Source organism: Bubalus kerabau, chromosome X, assembly GCF_029407905.1.
Source record: "Bubalus kerabau isolate K-KA32 ecotype Philippines breed swamp buffalo chromosome X, PCC_UOA_SB_1v2, whole genome shotgun sequence".
NCBI classification, from domain to species: Eukaryota; Metazoa; Chordata; class Mammalia; order Artiodactyla; family Bovidae; genus Bubalus; species Bubalus kerabau.
Genome location: NC_073647.1, coordinates 4,345,735 through 4,360,920, shown reverse-complemented (window position 1 = coordinate 4,360,920; position 15,186 = coordinate 4,345,735). Strand labels below are relative to the sequence as shown.

Sequence of the window (15,186 nt, the reverse complement as noted above, 5' to 3'; positions counted from 1 at the left end):
TCCCTGAAAGCTGCTCCACCCGCTGGTTCATCCTCAAGGACCCTTTTGCTGGCCATCCCATCAGTAAATTCACTTGGCGATCTCTTTCCTACTAGGGACTTTTTTACCCTCAACAGCAACTGTTACCCTCTTGTGTTCCTGCGCACCGGGCTTCCCAGGAGGTGGTAGTGGTAAAGAACCCGCCTGCCAATGCAGGAGACATAAGAGTCGTGGCTTCCATCCCTGGGTTGGGAAGATCCCCTAGAGGAGGGCGTGGCAACCCACTCCAGTTTTCTTGCCTGTAAAATCCCGTGGACAGAGGAGCCTGGCAGGCTACAGTCCATAGGGTCACAAAGAGTGAGACACAACGGAAGTGACTTAGCACATGCACACACAAGTACCTGCATACCACAAGCGGGAGTGGGCCTCCTGACACTCATTTCTAATCTGAAACTTGGTCTACAGGTGGGCTTTGCATACACGAGCTCATTTTATACTCACTGCAACTTTGTGAAGCAATTACTAATATCACTCACCACCTTACGACTGGGGAAGCTGAGGCATAGTGAAGCTAGATAAGTTGTTTGAGATCACACAATAAGTAGTGAGCTAGAATCTGAACCCAGGGAATCTAGTGTAGAAATTCACACTCTGAACCACCACATGGAGATGAATCAAGGAAAAAAGAGGACAGATGCAGGAGAATAAAATGATGAGGAAGGAAGGAGGAGGAAAGCCTCAGTTCCCTGACATCGTAAGGCAGTTGCTAGACGGTACCCAGCCTCTTTTTCCAGGCCCGTGGATCACCCACTTCCGTCTCTGTTACCAAAGCTTCCTAAGTACATCGGACTTAGGCAAGAGTTCAAATCAATGACATAAGTGGTGTCCAGAGGAATCAACGTTTTCTTTCATTAAAAGTTTTTTATTGGAGTACAGTTGCTTTATAATATTTTGTCAATTTCTGGTGTACAGCAAAGTGGATCAGCTCTATGTATACATATATCCCTTCTTCTTTGGATTGTCTTCCCATTTAGGTCATCACAGAGCATTGAGTAGAGTTCCCTGTGCTATACAGTAGGTTCTCATTGGTTATACATAGTCGTGTATATGTGTCAATCCCAATGTTCCAAATTTATCCCTCCTCAACACCAGTTTCCCCCCTAGTAACCAGAAATCTGTTTTCTACATCTGTGACTCTATTTCTTTTTTTTTTTCATCCTTTTTAAAATATAAATTTGTTTATTTTAATTGGAGGCTAATTACTTTACAATATTGTATTGGTTTTACCATACATCAACATGAATCTGCCACGGGTGTACACGTGTTCCCCATCCTGAACCTTCCTCTCTCCCCTTACCGTCCCTCAGGGTCATCCCAGTGCACCAGCCCCAAGCATCCTGTATCATGCATCGAACCTGGACTGGCAATTCATTTCATATATGATATTATACATGTTTAAATGACATTCTCCTAAATCATCCCACCCTCTCCCTCTGCCACAGAGGCCAAAGACTTCTATACATCTGTGTCTCTTTTGCTATGTGACCCTATTTCTGTTTTGCAAATGAATTCATTTGTACCATTTTTGTTTTTGATTTCACATATCAGATCAGATCAGATAAGTCGCTCAGTCATGTCCGATTCTTTGCGACCCCATGAATCGCAGCACGCCAGGCATCCCTGTCTATCATCAACTCCCGGAGTTCACTGAGACTCACGTCCATTGAGTCAGTGATGCCATCCAGCCAACTCATCCTCTGTCGTCCCCTTCTCCTCCTGCCCCCAATCCCTCCCAGCATCAGAGTCTTTTCCAATGAGTCAACTCGTCACATGAGGTTGCCAAAGTACTGGAGTTTCAGCTTTAGCATCATTCCTTCCAAAGAAATCCCAGGGCTGATCTCCTTCAGAATGGACTGGTTGGATCTCCTTGCAGTCCAAGGGACTCTCAAGAGTCTTCTCCAACACCACAGTTCAAAAGCATCAATTCTTCGGTGCTCAGCCTTCTTCACAGTCCAACTCTCACATCCATACACGACCACAGGAAAAACCATAGCCTTGACTAGACAGACCTTTGTTGGCAAAGTAATGTCTCTGCTTTTGAATATGCTATCTAGGTTGGTCATAACTTTCCTTTCAAGGAGTAAGTGTCTTTTAATTTCGTGGCTGCAGTCACCATCTGTAGTGATTTTGGAGCCCAGAAAATTAAAGTCTGACACTGTTTCCACTGTTTCCCCATCTATTTCCCATGAAGTGATGGGACCGGATGCCATGATCTTCGTTTTTTGAATGTTGAGCTTTAAGCCAACTTTTTCACTCTCCACTTTCACTTTCATCAAGAGGCTTTTGAGTTCCTGTTCACTTTCTGCCATAAGGGTGATGTCATCTGCATATCTGAGGTTATTGATATTTCTCCCGGCAATCTTGATTCCAGCTTGTGTTTCTTCCAGTCCAGCGTTTCTCATGATATACTCTGCATATAAGTTAAATAAACAGGGTGACAATATACAGCCTTGATGAACTCCTTTTCCTATTTGGAACCAGTCTGTTGTTCCATGTCCAGTTCTAACTGTTGCTTCCTGACCTGCATACAAATTTCTCAAGAGGCAGGTCAGGTGGTCTGGTATTCCCATCTCTTTCAGAATTTTCCACAGTTGATTGTGATCCACACAGTCAAAGGCTTTGGCATTGTCAATAAAGCGAAATAGATGTTTTTCTGGAACTCTCTTGCTTTTTCTATGATCCCGCGGCTGTTGGCAATTTGATCTCTGGTTCCTCTGCCTTTTCCAAAACCAGCTTGAACATCAGGAAGTTCAAGGTTCACATATTGCTGAAGCCTGGCTTGGAGAATTTTGAGCATTACTTTACTAGCATGTGAGATGAGTGCAATTGTGCGGTAGTTTGAGCATTCTTTGGCATTGCCTTTCTAAGCAGTATCATATGATGTTTGTCTTCCTTACATCACTCAATATGACAATCTCTAGGTCCATTCATGTTCCTGCAAATAGCATTATTTTCTTCTTTTTTATGGCTGAGTAATGGCAACCCACTCCAGTATTCTTGCCTGGAGAATCCCATGGGCGGAGGAGCCTAGTGGGTTACAGTCCACGGGGTCGCAAAGAGTTGGACACGACTGAGCGGCTTCAGTTTCCCTTTCACTAACATTCTACTGTTATTTTTATATAGTAAAAAAAGCAATGGTTTTCCGAAGGAATCTGATTTCAGGAATAGAAAAATGCTACATTTTGGTTTTGCTTTTCACCTCTCTGCCAAAGCACAACCTAGAACAACAAAATTAAAAGATCCACTTATGTCCTCCCTCACCACACAGCTGTAATTTCAACAAGTGTGTGTTCATGTGTGCTTGCCAAGTATCATCAGTCGTGTCAGATACTTTGTGACCCCATGGACTGTAGCCCACCAGGCTCCTCTGTCCATGGGACTCTCCAGGCAAGAATACTGGAGTAGGTTGCCCTGCCCTCCTCCAGGAACTGAGCCTGAGTCTCTTGTGTCTCCTGCATTGCAGGTGAATTCTTTACCCATTGAGCCATCTGGGAAGCCCAATTTAAACAAGAACAGGCCTTAAGATCCTAGGAAGACTGGAGACTAAACTGAAGATCATTCCAATTCTCAAATAAATTCTCAAAAGCCCTCTCACCTTCACCTGCACCTTGTTACATCTTTAGGGTTCCAAAAGAAATGAGAACTTTATGGCTAAAGCAAACACTGGCCCTGAAAACAAACCTGAAACTCTCAGCTCCTTACCCAGAGTGGCAAGAAGACTATGGGGTTTGGCGTGTTTACTTCAGTAGGTAGAACCAGAAGGGTGTCAATACTCCCTGGTTTGGCGTCCAGCTCCAGCCTCTCTCCTAAGTTCTAGAGCCTATACCCAGCTGCTTGCTGGGCTTCTCCCCTTGGAGACCTATAGGTACTTGAGGATCACCATGCCCCTACCTGACCTCCTGCTCTTCCCTGAACACCTGCTCCTCTTCCTGTGTTCCCCGTCTCAGTGATGACAATATCTCCCATCCAGTTACCCAGGCCAGGAACCCACAAGTCACCTAGGTCAGTGTACATTTTCCGTAAAAAGCCAAATGGGAAATATTTGAGGCTTGGCCAGCCATATGGTCTCTGTCGCAACTAGTCAGCCCTGCGGTTGCAGAATGAAAGCAGTCATTAGACAGCATGTAGCAAGTGGGTGGGGCTGTGTTCCAATCAGTATTCAATTAGGTGCACTAAAAAGTTTTCACATAATTTTCATAGGTTCCTTTTGATTTTTTCCCAGCTATTTAAAAATGTAAAATCCATTCTTAGGTCATGGGTCATACAGAAATAAATGGGCTGGGTTTGGTTGGTCTAGAATCCTCATGCTCCTTCCTTCCCATGTCTAATCGGGCAAGTCCTACAGAACTCACTTCCTGAACGCGTCTTGGATCTGTCCCACTTCTTCATCCATACATACACCACGTGAGATCTTTGTCCATATCTACACCACTTGTCCACATGGCTTCCTGGTATGGACAGTTAAACAAAATTGAAGGCTGCAAAGAAAGATCCTCTATGACTATGGTAAGCAGAAGTACATGTCCCTCCCAGGTTAAGTTCCTCACAGTGTGAAGGATAAGCTAAAGAAGAGTTTGCTTCTTCCTACATCTGGCACTGCAGAAAAAAATCTGTTAATGACTGCCAGTGTTTCATGAGGTGGCCTGGGAGGAGAGGGGAAATGATGCTCTGTAATCTAGTCCATGTGAAAGGGACTATGAAGCAGAGAATGGGAGAGAGCTCCTGAGTACACGCTGGCTCCGTCTAACCTCAGGGACTGCCTGGCCAAGGTCGGGCCCTTATCTCCAGTGATCTCCAGACTGAGACACTCAGATCCGCTTTGGTTAGGGGCCATGACATCTTCAGGTGGCTAGAACTCAGCTAATCTGCCCAAGACAGCTGAGGCATTGCTTCTCAGTTTCTAGTCCTCTGTCCTGTCTACACTTTCAGTGCAGCATTGTAGAGCAGCAGCATTCTTCCCTGGAAAGGGGACCAGTGGCCAAACATCCCTGGAGTTCACCCTGTCTGTAGGATGACAGTCACCTAGTCCTGGTGGGAGCAAGAGACGTTAGGCCAATCACTCTCTGATGTCATGCCTCCCATGTAAAGAAAGGGGATAGCCAATTCCATTTCGATTTTATTCATTTGCTGGAATTTAAGAAGCATTTTAGATTTTTTAAAATATTATGGGAGTGTGATTGATTTCCAATGTTGTGTTAATTTCTGTGTATAGTAAAGTGATTCAGTACACACACACACATATATTTTTTCATATTCTTTTCCACACAGTTTATCATGGGATGCTGAAAATGGCTTTTTGTGCTATGTAGTAGAACCCTGTTGTGTATTCATGGTATATATAATAGTTTGCATTTGCTAATCCCAAACTCCCAATACTTCCCTCCCCCACCCCACTTCCTCATGACAACTGGAAATCTGTAAGAAACATTTTTGATTTCTGATTGTTTCTTTTTTCTATGTTGCCAAGGATAGGATGATTAGAAGTAACTATATGTCTTTTAAAATGACCTTTTCCTTTCTGTAAAAGTGAACTACCACAGCAAACTGCTCCTTGAATAACACAAAACTCTGTTCCAAAACAAACACGTAGAAATGTTGTATAAAATACAATATCACACATAGATATTTCACACTGTCTCCCTTGTCCTCAAACCTCCAGTTTCTCCTCTAACATGTCATTCTCAGCAAATGATCCTTCCTCTGATTTCACTGAAAAAATAGGAATCAGAAGAGGATGTCCTGATTTTCCCTACTGCCAACTCTCCCAAACTCTATGCTGCATTTCCTCCTGATCTCCCCTCATCTCATGACCACATATATGCTGATGACACCCACAGGCATATCTCCAACCCAAATATCTCTGAACTTTCAAATGCTATGCCCAACTGTATCATGTCTCCCCTTGCATATCTCAAATTTAACCAGGTCTCTTGATTTCCATCCCCCAAGCCTGCTTGTTTCCCAGAATTCCTTGTCTCTGTAAATGACATCACCACTCAATGTTTGCTCAGGCCAGAAAGCTAAGACTTGGTTCTATCACCTGTGTCTGTCTCACACACACACCTTGTCTTGATCCTTCAGCATATATTTTTGGCGGAACCATCACAATCTACCTGTAATTTTACCCTTTCTTGTCACCCCCATTCTGCTGTCCTGTGCTAAGTCACTTCAGTCATGCCTGACTCTTTGCAACCCAATAGACTGTAGCCAACCAGCCTCCTCTGTCTAGGATTCCTGAAGCAAGAATACTAGAGTGGGTTGCCGTGCCCTCCTCCAGGGGATCTTACTGACCCAAGGATCGAACCTGGGTCTCCTGAGTCTCCTGCATTGCAGGCAGATTCTTTACCACTGAGCCACTGGGGAAGCCACCTCCATTACTACCATCCTAATCTGGGTGACTTTCATCTCCTGCCTGGCCACCCAGAGTAGTCTTCTCACTTATCTCCCCCCATCCACCGTTTCCTACCTTAGAGTCTATTCTCACCCCTACAGCTGAAGTGGTCTTCATAAAACTTAAGACAAGGACGTCCCTGGTGGTCCAGTGATTCAGAGTCTATTCTTCTGCTGCTGGGGGTACAGGTTTGATCCCTGGTTGGGAAAATAAGATCCCACGTGCAGCGTGGTGAGGTCAAATACATAAATGAAACGTCAGTCAGATCATGGCATGCCCCTCTGTTCAAACCCTCCAGTGGATCTCTTCTCACTCCAATAAAAGCAAAAGCCTGCTATGCTCTGGCTGATCTGGTGCTTTGGCATCTTTGGTGTACCCCTGATCTCTTTCTCTCTCTCCACTTTGCCACCATGCTCCAGCGACACACACCCTATTGTTTTTCCTTGAACATACAGTGTCCACTTCCACCTCAGGGCACTTGGTCTTACTTCTGCCTCAAATGCTCTCACCCAAATGTTGGTAACCACTCGCTCCACTCCCAGCAGTCCTCATCCCCTTAGAAAACATGCTTTACTTTTCTCCATCCCAATTTATACCCTCTGACATTACGGTATTGCATTTTCTGGTTTGCTTGTGGTCTGCCTCCCTCAATTAGAATGTAAGCTTCATGCGGGCAGGGCTTTTGTCTTCTTCACTGGTATAAGTCCTGCTCTGAAAACAGTTCCTGGCTTCATAGTACATGCTCAATAAATAATTATTGAATGACTGTCTGAAAGGCACAGTTGAGAGTACAAGAAAATAAGGTACCAGAAAGGATGAGAGAACTAGAAACTAGAGCAGTATATGGGCAACTTGTCATCTAATGACTTGAGATTTGATCTCTGTGACCAAGACTGTTAGCCCTCAATATACATTCTCCTGTGTATCTAAAACCAAACTCCTAATTTTCAGTGGGACAGTCATCCAGAATAAAGACGACCATGACTAAGTTCTGACCAATGGGACATTAAAGAAAATGTCATTGGGAAGCAACTGAGAATCTTCTTTAAAAGATAGCTGCCATGTCCGTTTGTCTTGACCTCTTGCTCTTTTCTGCTGGCTGGAATGTAAACATGAAAGCTAGGGACTTCTTGGACTGTGAAGTGACCTGAGATACAGAGGTCACATAGACTGGAACAACAAGATAGGAAGAGCTTGGGTACCTGAGGACATGGTGAAGATAAACACTCTATGCCAGCATGGGCTGCCTTTCTCTGGACTGGTATATGAGACAGTTTGGCTCTTATCAATGTCTCTATTATTGTGGAGTATCAGGTTCAGCTCTCAGCTGAGCCCAATACTAATCAGTTCGATGTACAAACAGAGAGAGGAGCCAAGGCTTTGAGACCAAGACCCTCATATTTAATCGTGGACCATTAATTCGTTATTCCCTCAGTGAAATGGAAAATTAGGGAAAACCATGTGTCCACTGGCAGAGGAGACTAAATGAAAGGTTGCCTACCTAGGCCTGGGTTCTGTCCAGAAAAACAGAGTTCCCTTGGGAACTCATAACCACTAACAGGGAAGAATACTGGAGTGAACTGCTATTTCCTCCTCCAAGGGCTCTTCCTGACCCAGGGATCAGATCTGCATCTCATGTCTCCTACATTGGCAGGTGGATTCTTTACCATGGTCACCACCTGGGAAGCCCCACTAATAGGCAAGGCCTTTTTAAAATAAGATATAAAAAGCACAACCCACAGGGTGAAATGATAAATCTGAGTATATTAAATTAAAAAGCATAATTCTGAATGACAAAAGACACCATAAATGAAGTTAAAGACATGACAAAGAATACATAAGAAACAAAGGAATAGTGCAAGAAAATATAAAGAATCCTATAAATCACTAAGAAAGAGGCAATGTAGTAGAATAATGGGGAAAAGACCTGAAGAGGTACCTTACAGAAAACTTTTCTTGACCAACAAAGGAAAAGGTGCCCAACCCATATTGATTATGATACTGATTATGGATATGGTCATTAAAATACCAACTCACCCTTACTCAGACCCTACTATGTGCCAGGGAAACTTCTATGTGCTTTCCATAAGATATCATTTCACATCCATCAAACTGGCAAAACTTTTAAAAGCACATCACATATCAACTTTTGGCAAGGATGTGAAGCAATGGAAACTTCCTGGCACTGCTGGTGAGAATCGAAGTACTTTACAGAGCAATTTGGCAATATCTGGTCAAGTTGAAGGTGCAAATATCTCTTTTAGATGGACATTTAGAGAAATCTATACATATACCCAAGAGTTTTCAGAGGAATCCCATTTGTAGTAGGGAAAATTGGAAAGGATATAAATGTCCTCCATCAAAAGAAAGGATAAATGAACATAGACCTTCTGGAATTCTCTACAACAGTGAAAATGAACTAGAGCTACATGTAGCAACATGAAGGCGTCTCAGAAAGTGCTCAATGAAAATGGTGTTTCAGAATGATACACGTACAGATTACCATTTGTACATAATTTTTTTAACTTTTTATTTTGTATTGGGGTATAGTCAGTGAACAATGTTGTGACAGGTCCAGGTGAACAGCAAAGGGACTCAGCCATATGTATACAAACTTCCCCCCTGCCTCCAGCATCTAAGCTGCCACGTAACACTGATCAGAGTTCTATGTGCTATATAGTAGGTTCTTGTTGGTTATTCTTTCTAAATATAGCAGTGTGTACATGCCCATTCCAAACTCCCTAACTATCCCTTCCAACCACAAGTTTGTTCTCTGTGTATATAGTTTCAAAATATGCAAAAACCCTATATTATTTATGAATACCCTCACTCTGGTAGTAGTATAAAAATACTCAAGATAAGGGCACTTCTAGGGAGAGGTGGTGTCTGAGAGACTGAGAAAGGTGCATCCAGGGTGTCCACTCTGTAACATTTTAAATCTTAAGAAAGGAAACTCAGGTACACAAGGCCTAGGGTTACAGTTTATTTTTACCTATGTTTTAAAGTGAACTTTTATTTAGTAGTTGCTTTTATTTATTTAAAAGCTCCAGACATACTTTTTATTATATTTCAAAAATTTTTTGAATTTATTTATTGGCCTCAGCCTGGTCTTCATTGCGGCACAAGGGATCTTTTCCTATCTTTTCTATTAAGCTGTGCAATGTAGGATCCTCAGCTGTGGCATGTGGGATTTATTAGTTGTAGCATTCGAACTTTTAGTTGGGGCATGTGGGATCTAATTCCCTGATCAGGGATCAAACCCTGAATCCCTGCACTGGAAGCACAGAGTCCTAGTCACTGGACCACCAGGGAAGTTCCTAGGGTTGCAGTTTAACAAAGCTAAGTAACGGGTATATGTGTGCTCGGCATGTTCAGTTCAGTTCAGTTCAGTTCAGTTGCTCAGTGCTGTCTGACACTTTGCGACCCCATGGACAGTAGCACGCCAGGCCTCCCTGTCCATCACCAAGTCCTGGAGTTTACTCAAATTCATGTCCATTGAGTTGGTGATGCCATCCAAACATCTCATCCTCTCTCATCCCCTTTTCCACTCACCTTCAATCTTTCCCAGCATCAGGATCTTTTCAAAGGAGTCAGTTCTTCATATCAGGTGGCCAAAGTATTGGAGTTTCAGCTTCAGCATCAGTCCTTCCAATGAACATTCAGGATTGATTTATTTTAGGATGGACTGGTTGGATCTCCTTGCAGTCCAAGGGACTCTCAAGAGTCTTCTTCAACACCACAGTTCAAAGGCATCAATTCTTCAGCGCTCAGCTTTCTTTACAGTACAACTCTCACATCCGAACACGACTACTGGAAAAACCATAGCCTTGACTAGATGGACCTTTGTTGGCAAAGTAATGTCTCTGCTTTTTAATATGCTGTCTAGGTTGGTCATAACTTTTCTTCCAAGGAGTAAGTGTCTTTTTATTTCATGGCTGCAGTCACCATCTGCAGTGATTTTGGAGTCCCAAAAATAAAGTCTGCCACTGTTTCCACTGTTTCTTCATCTATTTGCCATGAAGTGATGGGGCCAGATACCATGATCTTTTTTTGGAATGTTGAGCTTTAAGCCAACTTTTTCACTCTCCTCTTTCACTTTCATCAAGAGGCTCTTTAGTTCTTCTTCACTTTCTGACATAAGGGCTCAGCATGTTAGTCTCTATATATTTCTGTGGACTTGAAATATTAACAATAAAATATAAAAAACAAATAAAAGTAATCCAGTCATTTTCAGAAAAAAAATTAGAAAATGGCTACAAAATGAATTAATTGCATCATCCAAAATGTTAACATTTTAATCTAGGTTTTTTCTTTGAATTCTAGTATTTATTGAGCCTGTACTTCATGCTCAGTCAGGATTTGGGACATTGTAGATGCCTTGAACCAATAAAACTATGACATCCTGAATGACACCTGCCATATGTGTTGCCAAAATCTCCAGCATAGGGTTTCAGCTCTGTTAAGAAGTATCTTCAATGCAGGTTTAAAGCTTTTTACTGCACAAATATTCAATATTTCTCAAAGACGTCACCCACAGTTTTCTGGAAATGATGGTAACTAATACTTTCATTGAGCATTTACTATGTGCAAGGATCTGTTCTGAGCACTTTATCTGTATTAACACATCTAATCATCACAACAACTCTGTGAAGTAGTGCCATAATTATCATAATCATCCCTATTTTCAACAGGAGGACGCTGAGGCACAGACAATTTAAGTAACTTGCACAAGGTCACACAGTTGGTAAATGATGGAGCCAAGATTCAGACCAGACAGTCTGGCTCCAGAGCCCTTGCTCTTATCCACTGTGAAATCCTATTTTCAGTATCGCTAATTTTACAATAATAATGCTTTCAGTTTGTTGCCTGTGGCAAATGGACATGAGTCAATAATTGACCGCCAATGTGGCACTGCCTTAATTAATTTCATTTCATGTGTGAATGGCTTGTCTCAATCAGAGAGAAAGCTTTTGAAAGGCAGACACCATGTTTTAAGACAATATTTTTTTGTAGGTCACTATGTCATTCAATAGCGTTATTTGCCCACAGAAAATTTGCAATATTTACTGAATGATTGAAGCGAAATACAAGAAAATTCATGAACCTTTCCACACAGAGGCATAAAAGGTTAATTTCTTAGGTCAATCAGGAAAGATATTCCTCAAGAGACTTTTCTGTGATTTTGGTTTTCATTAATCTTTTTGTTAACAAAAGCGTTATTGAGATATAAAGTGAATTTAATGATTTTCAGTATTGCCATTGAGTTGTATGATCATCACCACAATCAACTTAAAACCTTATCATCACTCTGCCTCAAAAAACCCTGTGTCCATTAACACCACTTTGCAGCCTTTCCTCTTTTCTTCCCACATCTCCTCCCAGCCCTAGGCAAGCTCTAAACTAGTTTCTGTCTCTAAGGACCTGCATCTTCTAGACATCTTTCAATACGTGTTTTTTGTGTGACTAACTTCTCTCACTTAGTTAATATTTTTAGGGTGGTTGTTGTTGTTCAGTCGATCAGTTGTGTCCGACTCTTTGCGACCCCATTGATTGCAGCATGCCAGGCTTCCCTGTACTTCACAATCTCCAGAAGTTTGCTCAAACTCATGTCCATTGAGTCGGTGATGCCATCCAACCATCTCATCCTCTCTCGTCCCCTCTCCTTCTGCCCTCAATCTTTCCCAGGAACAGGGTCTTTTCCAATTAGTCGGCTCTTCACATGAGGTGGTCAAAGTATTGGAGCTTCAGTTTCAGCATCAGTCCTTCCAATGAATATCCCTACACTGAACTATTATCTGGCAATAAAAAAAAAATGACTCCTTAACTATTTTATGCAACCAACTTACTAATGCATTGCAAGATTCCAGACATATTTTATACTTAGTTTTAAAAAAGTATTTGGTAGTAAAATATTCATAACACAAATTTTTTCCATTTTAAGTGTACAATTCAGTGACATTAAGAATATTCACATTGCTGTGCACCCATCACTAATATCCATCTCCAGAAGTTTTTCATCATCCCAATCTGAAATGCTGTGTGAATTAAGTAATAGCTCCCCACTCTTCCCTCCCCTCCAGCCTCTGGCAACCACCACTGTTCTTTCTGTTTCTATGAAGTTGACTCTTCTAGATAACACAGATAAGAGGAATAATACACTATTTGTCCATTTGTTACTGGCTTATTTCATTTAGCATAAAGTCTTCAGTGTTCATCATTGTTTTAGCATTGTCAGAATTTCCTTCCTTTTGAAGAATGCATAATATTCCACTACATTTTGATCATCCATCCGTCAAGGGATGTTTAGGCTGCGTCCACATTTCAGCTGTTGTGAAAAATGCTGGTATGAACGTGGATGTACAAATGCCTGTTAAAGTCACTGCTTTCAGTTCTTTTAGATACATATCTAGAAGTAGAATGTGTGGATCATATGAAAGCCCTGTTTAACTTTTGGAGGAACTGCCCAGACTTTTCACAGTAGCCAGATTTCCACAGTAGCGTCATCATTTTATATTCCTACCAGCAGTGCCCCGGCATTCCAACTTCTCTAGATCCTCGTCAAAACTTGTTCTTTTCCTTTCTTTTTAAAATAATAGTCATCCTGATGAGTGGGAAGTGGTGCATCACTGTGGTTCTGATTTGCATTTTCCTAATGATTATGCCATATTTTCCTGAGCTATATTATCGAAGAACTACCTTACGAGATTTAAAAAAAATTGTTTACAAAACAAATAATCCCCACACATATTATTAAATTTACTTACTTGAAGTCAAGTATATCCCTTACTGTAAAGGGATTTACTGAAAGTAAATTGCATAAATATGGAAGTTCCTGGGCTGGACACTTGTCATGGGTTAATCTTCCCAGGAAGTGAACTCTGAGGAAGTTCAGAGTGCAGGATGTTAAGGAAGGAGTGCCCTTGGGATGAACACCTGTGGGAGACAGGGAAACAAAGTTGAATTGCGGTTCCCAAAAGTTTTAAGAGTTTAAAGTTGTTCTGAGATCAAAAAATTTGAGAGCCACAGGCCTAGAACGTATTAGGGGAAGTGAAACCCGCTCAGAGTCACTTCAAATCAAATTCTTACCTGACTACTACAACTGGAAGACCCAGGACTTCCCTGGTGGTTCAGTGGTTAAGATTCCATGCTCCCAATGCAGGGGCTCTGGGTTCGATCCTGGGTCAGGGAACTAGATCCCTCATGCTGCAACTAAAATGAAATTTGTAAAAAACTGCATGTCACAATGACGGTCAAAGATCCCAAGTGAGCAACTAAAACTTGATGCACCTAAAAACATAAAAAATTCTAATATGCACTCTCCCATTTCCTGCCTCTCTCTCCTCTATTCCTGTTCCTACTTTTTCCTAAGACTGTCTCACGTCTCTAGGTGTGTTTCACTCTGCACCAGGTCTCTGGCATGTATTTGGGGGTTTTATTGTTTTTGGCTGCACTGGGTCTTCACTGCAACATGCGGGTTTAGTTGCTAAGGGCACATAGCATCTTGGTTCCCCGACCAGGGATGGAAACCATGTTCCCTGCATTGGAAGGAAGATTCTCAACCACTGGACCACCAGGGAAGTCCCCCCCAGCATATGTTTATCTCACCTTCTTCTCCACATCTTTTCTGTGGATTTCAAGACATTAAACTGCTCCTATTTTCCACACTGGCAGAAGCATTCACTTTGGTGAAGACAGTTATAATACATTATATATAGTTTGTATTTTTAGAACTTGTGAATCCCAGAGAGGCCTTTTGTTACTGTACATGCTAACAGGGATGTATAGCATCTCTTTCACATTGTAAGTTGATATTGCACTTTTGGAACAACTTTCAAAAAATACTGAGAGCATCTATTTACTGTTTACTGTGAAGAATAAAAGTATATACAAAATTGCTATCAAAAGATTATGGGATGATTTGAGAGAATGGTATTGAAACATGTACATTACCATATGTAAAATAGATGACCAGTACAAGTTCCATGCATGAAGCAGGGCACCCAAAGCCGGTGCTCGGGGACAACCCAGAGGGATAGGGTGGGGAGGGAGGTGGTAAGGGGGTTCTGATTCATGTAGATGTGTGGCAAAACCCATCACAGTATTGTAATTATCCTCCAATTAAAATAAATTAATTAATTTAGAAAAGAGATTAGACTCTCATATTTGTGTGAAGTCCATTCAAAATACAGATGTTCAACACCTCAGTTTATTTCAATCCAAGCACAGAAACCACCAGAGAACAGAAAAACACCCAAAACTCCACCAGGTTCCAGTGTTCCTCTAGTGATATAATCTCTTTTGAAAGAATGTCATGCTACCCAGGACACAGAAAAAGCGAAGATATGCAGTAAGTGGGGTGAGGAATAGTCATGGCAATCAAATACCAGGTAAGAAGAAGGTTTTCTATTTGGTCTGGGGAGATTTTGCTTTTGGAAACATACAGTGTTACTTTCTCCAGGCATCACACATGTGCACATGCACACACACAAAGTACGTAGCTGCTAAATTTAGTTGTGGTTCTGTCACAACAATGATAACAAAGTTTCCTTCTGACCACAATGTGTTTGCGTACAAATGGTTCCTCTTTCCAGGCTCTGCTTAGTACATACACAAATTCCTAGTATGGTGACCCCCACACTCTCACAGGGGGACAACTTCTTGAGAGCAGACAGCCAGGATCCGGCCATCCTCTCTAGGAAGAGACACAAGGAATTAAACTGTTTCCTAGCTGGTGGGTTCTGCGGCCTTAGACCCAT

At 41.9% G+C, this 15,186-nt stretch overlaps 1 protein-coding gene across 1 annotated transcript in view; it reads right to left on the bottom strand.

Annotated features, from left to right (window-relative positions):
- LOC129639496 (cytochrome c oxidase assembly protein COX20, mitochondrial-like) overlaps positions 1-15,186 on the bottom strand; it is a 24,242-nt gene extending 9,056 nt beyond the window's left edge. The window contains exon 1 of the mRNA XM_055564649.1: positions 15,075-15,186. Within this exon, the coding sequence (XP_055420624.1) occupies positions 15,075-15,186 (112 nt within the window). The remainder of the gene's footprint in view (positions 1-15,074) is intronic.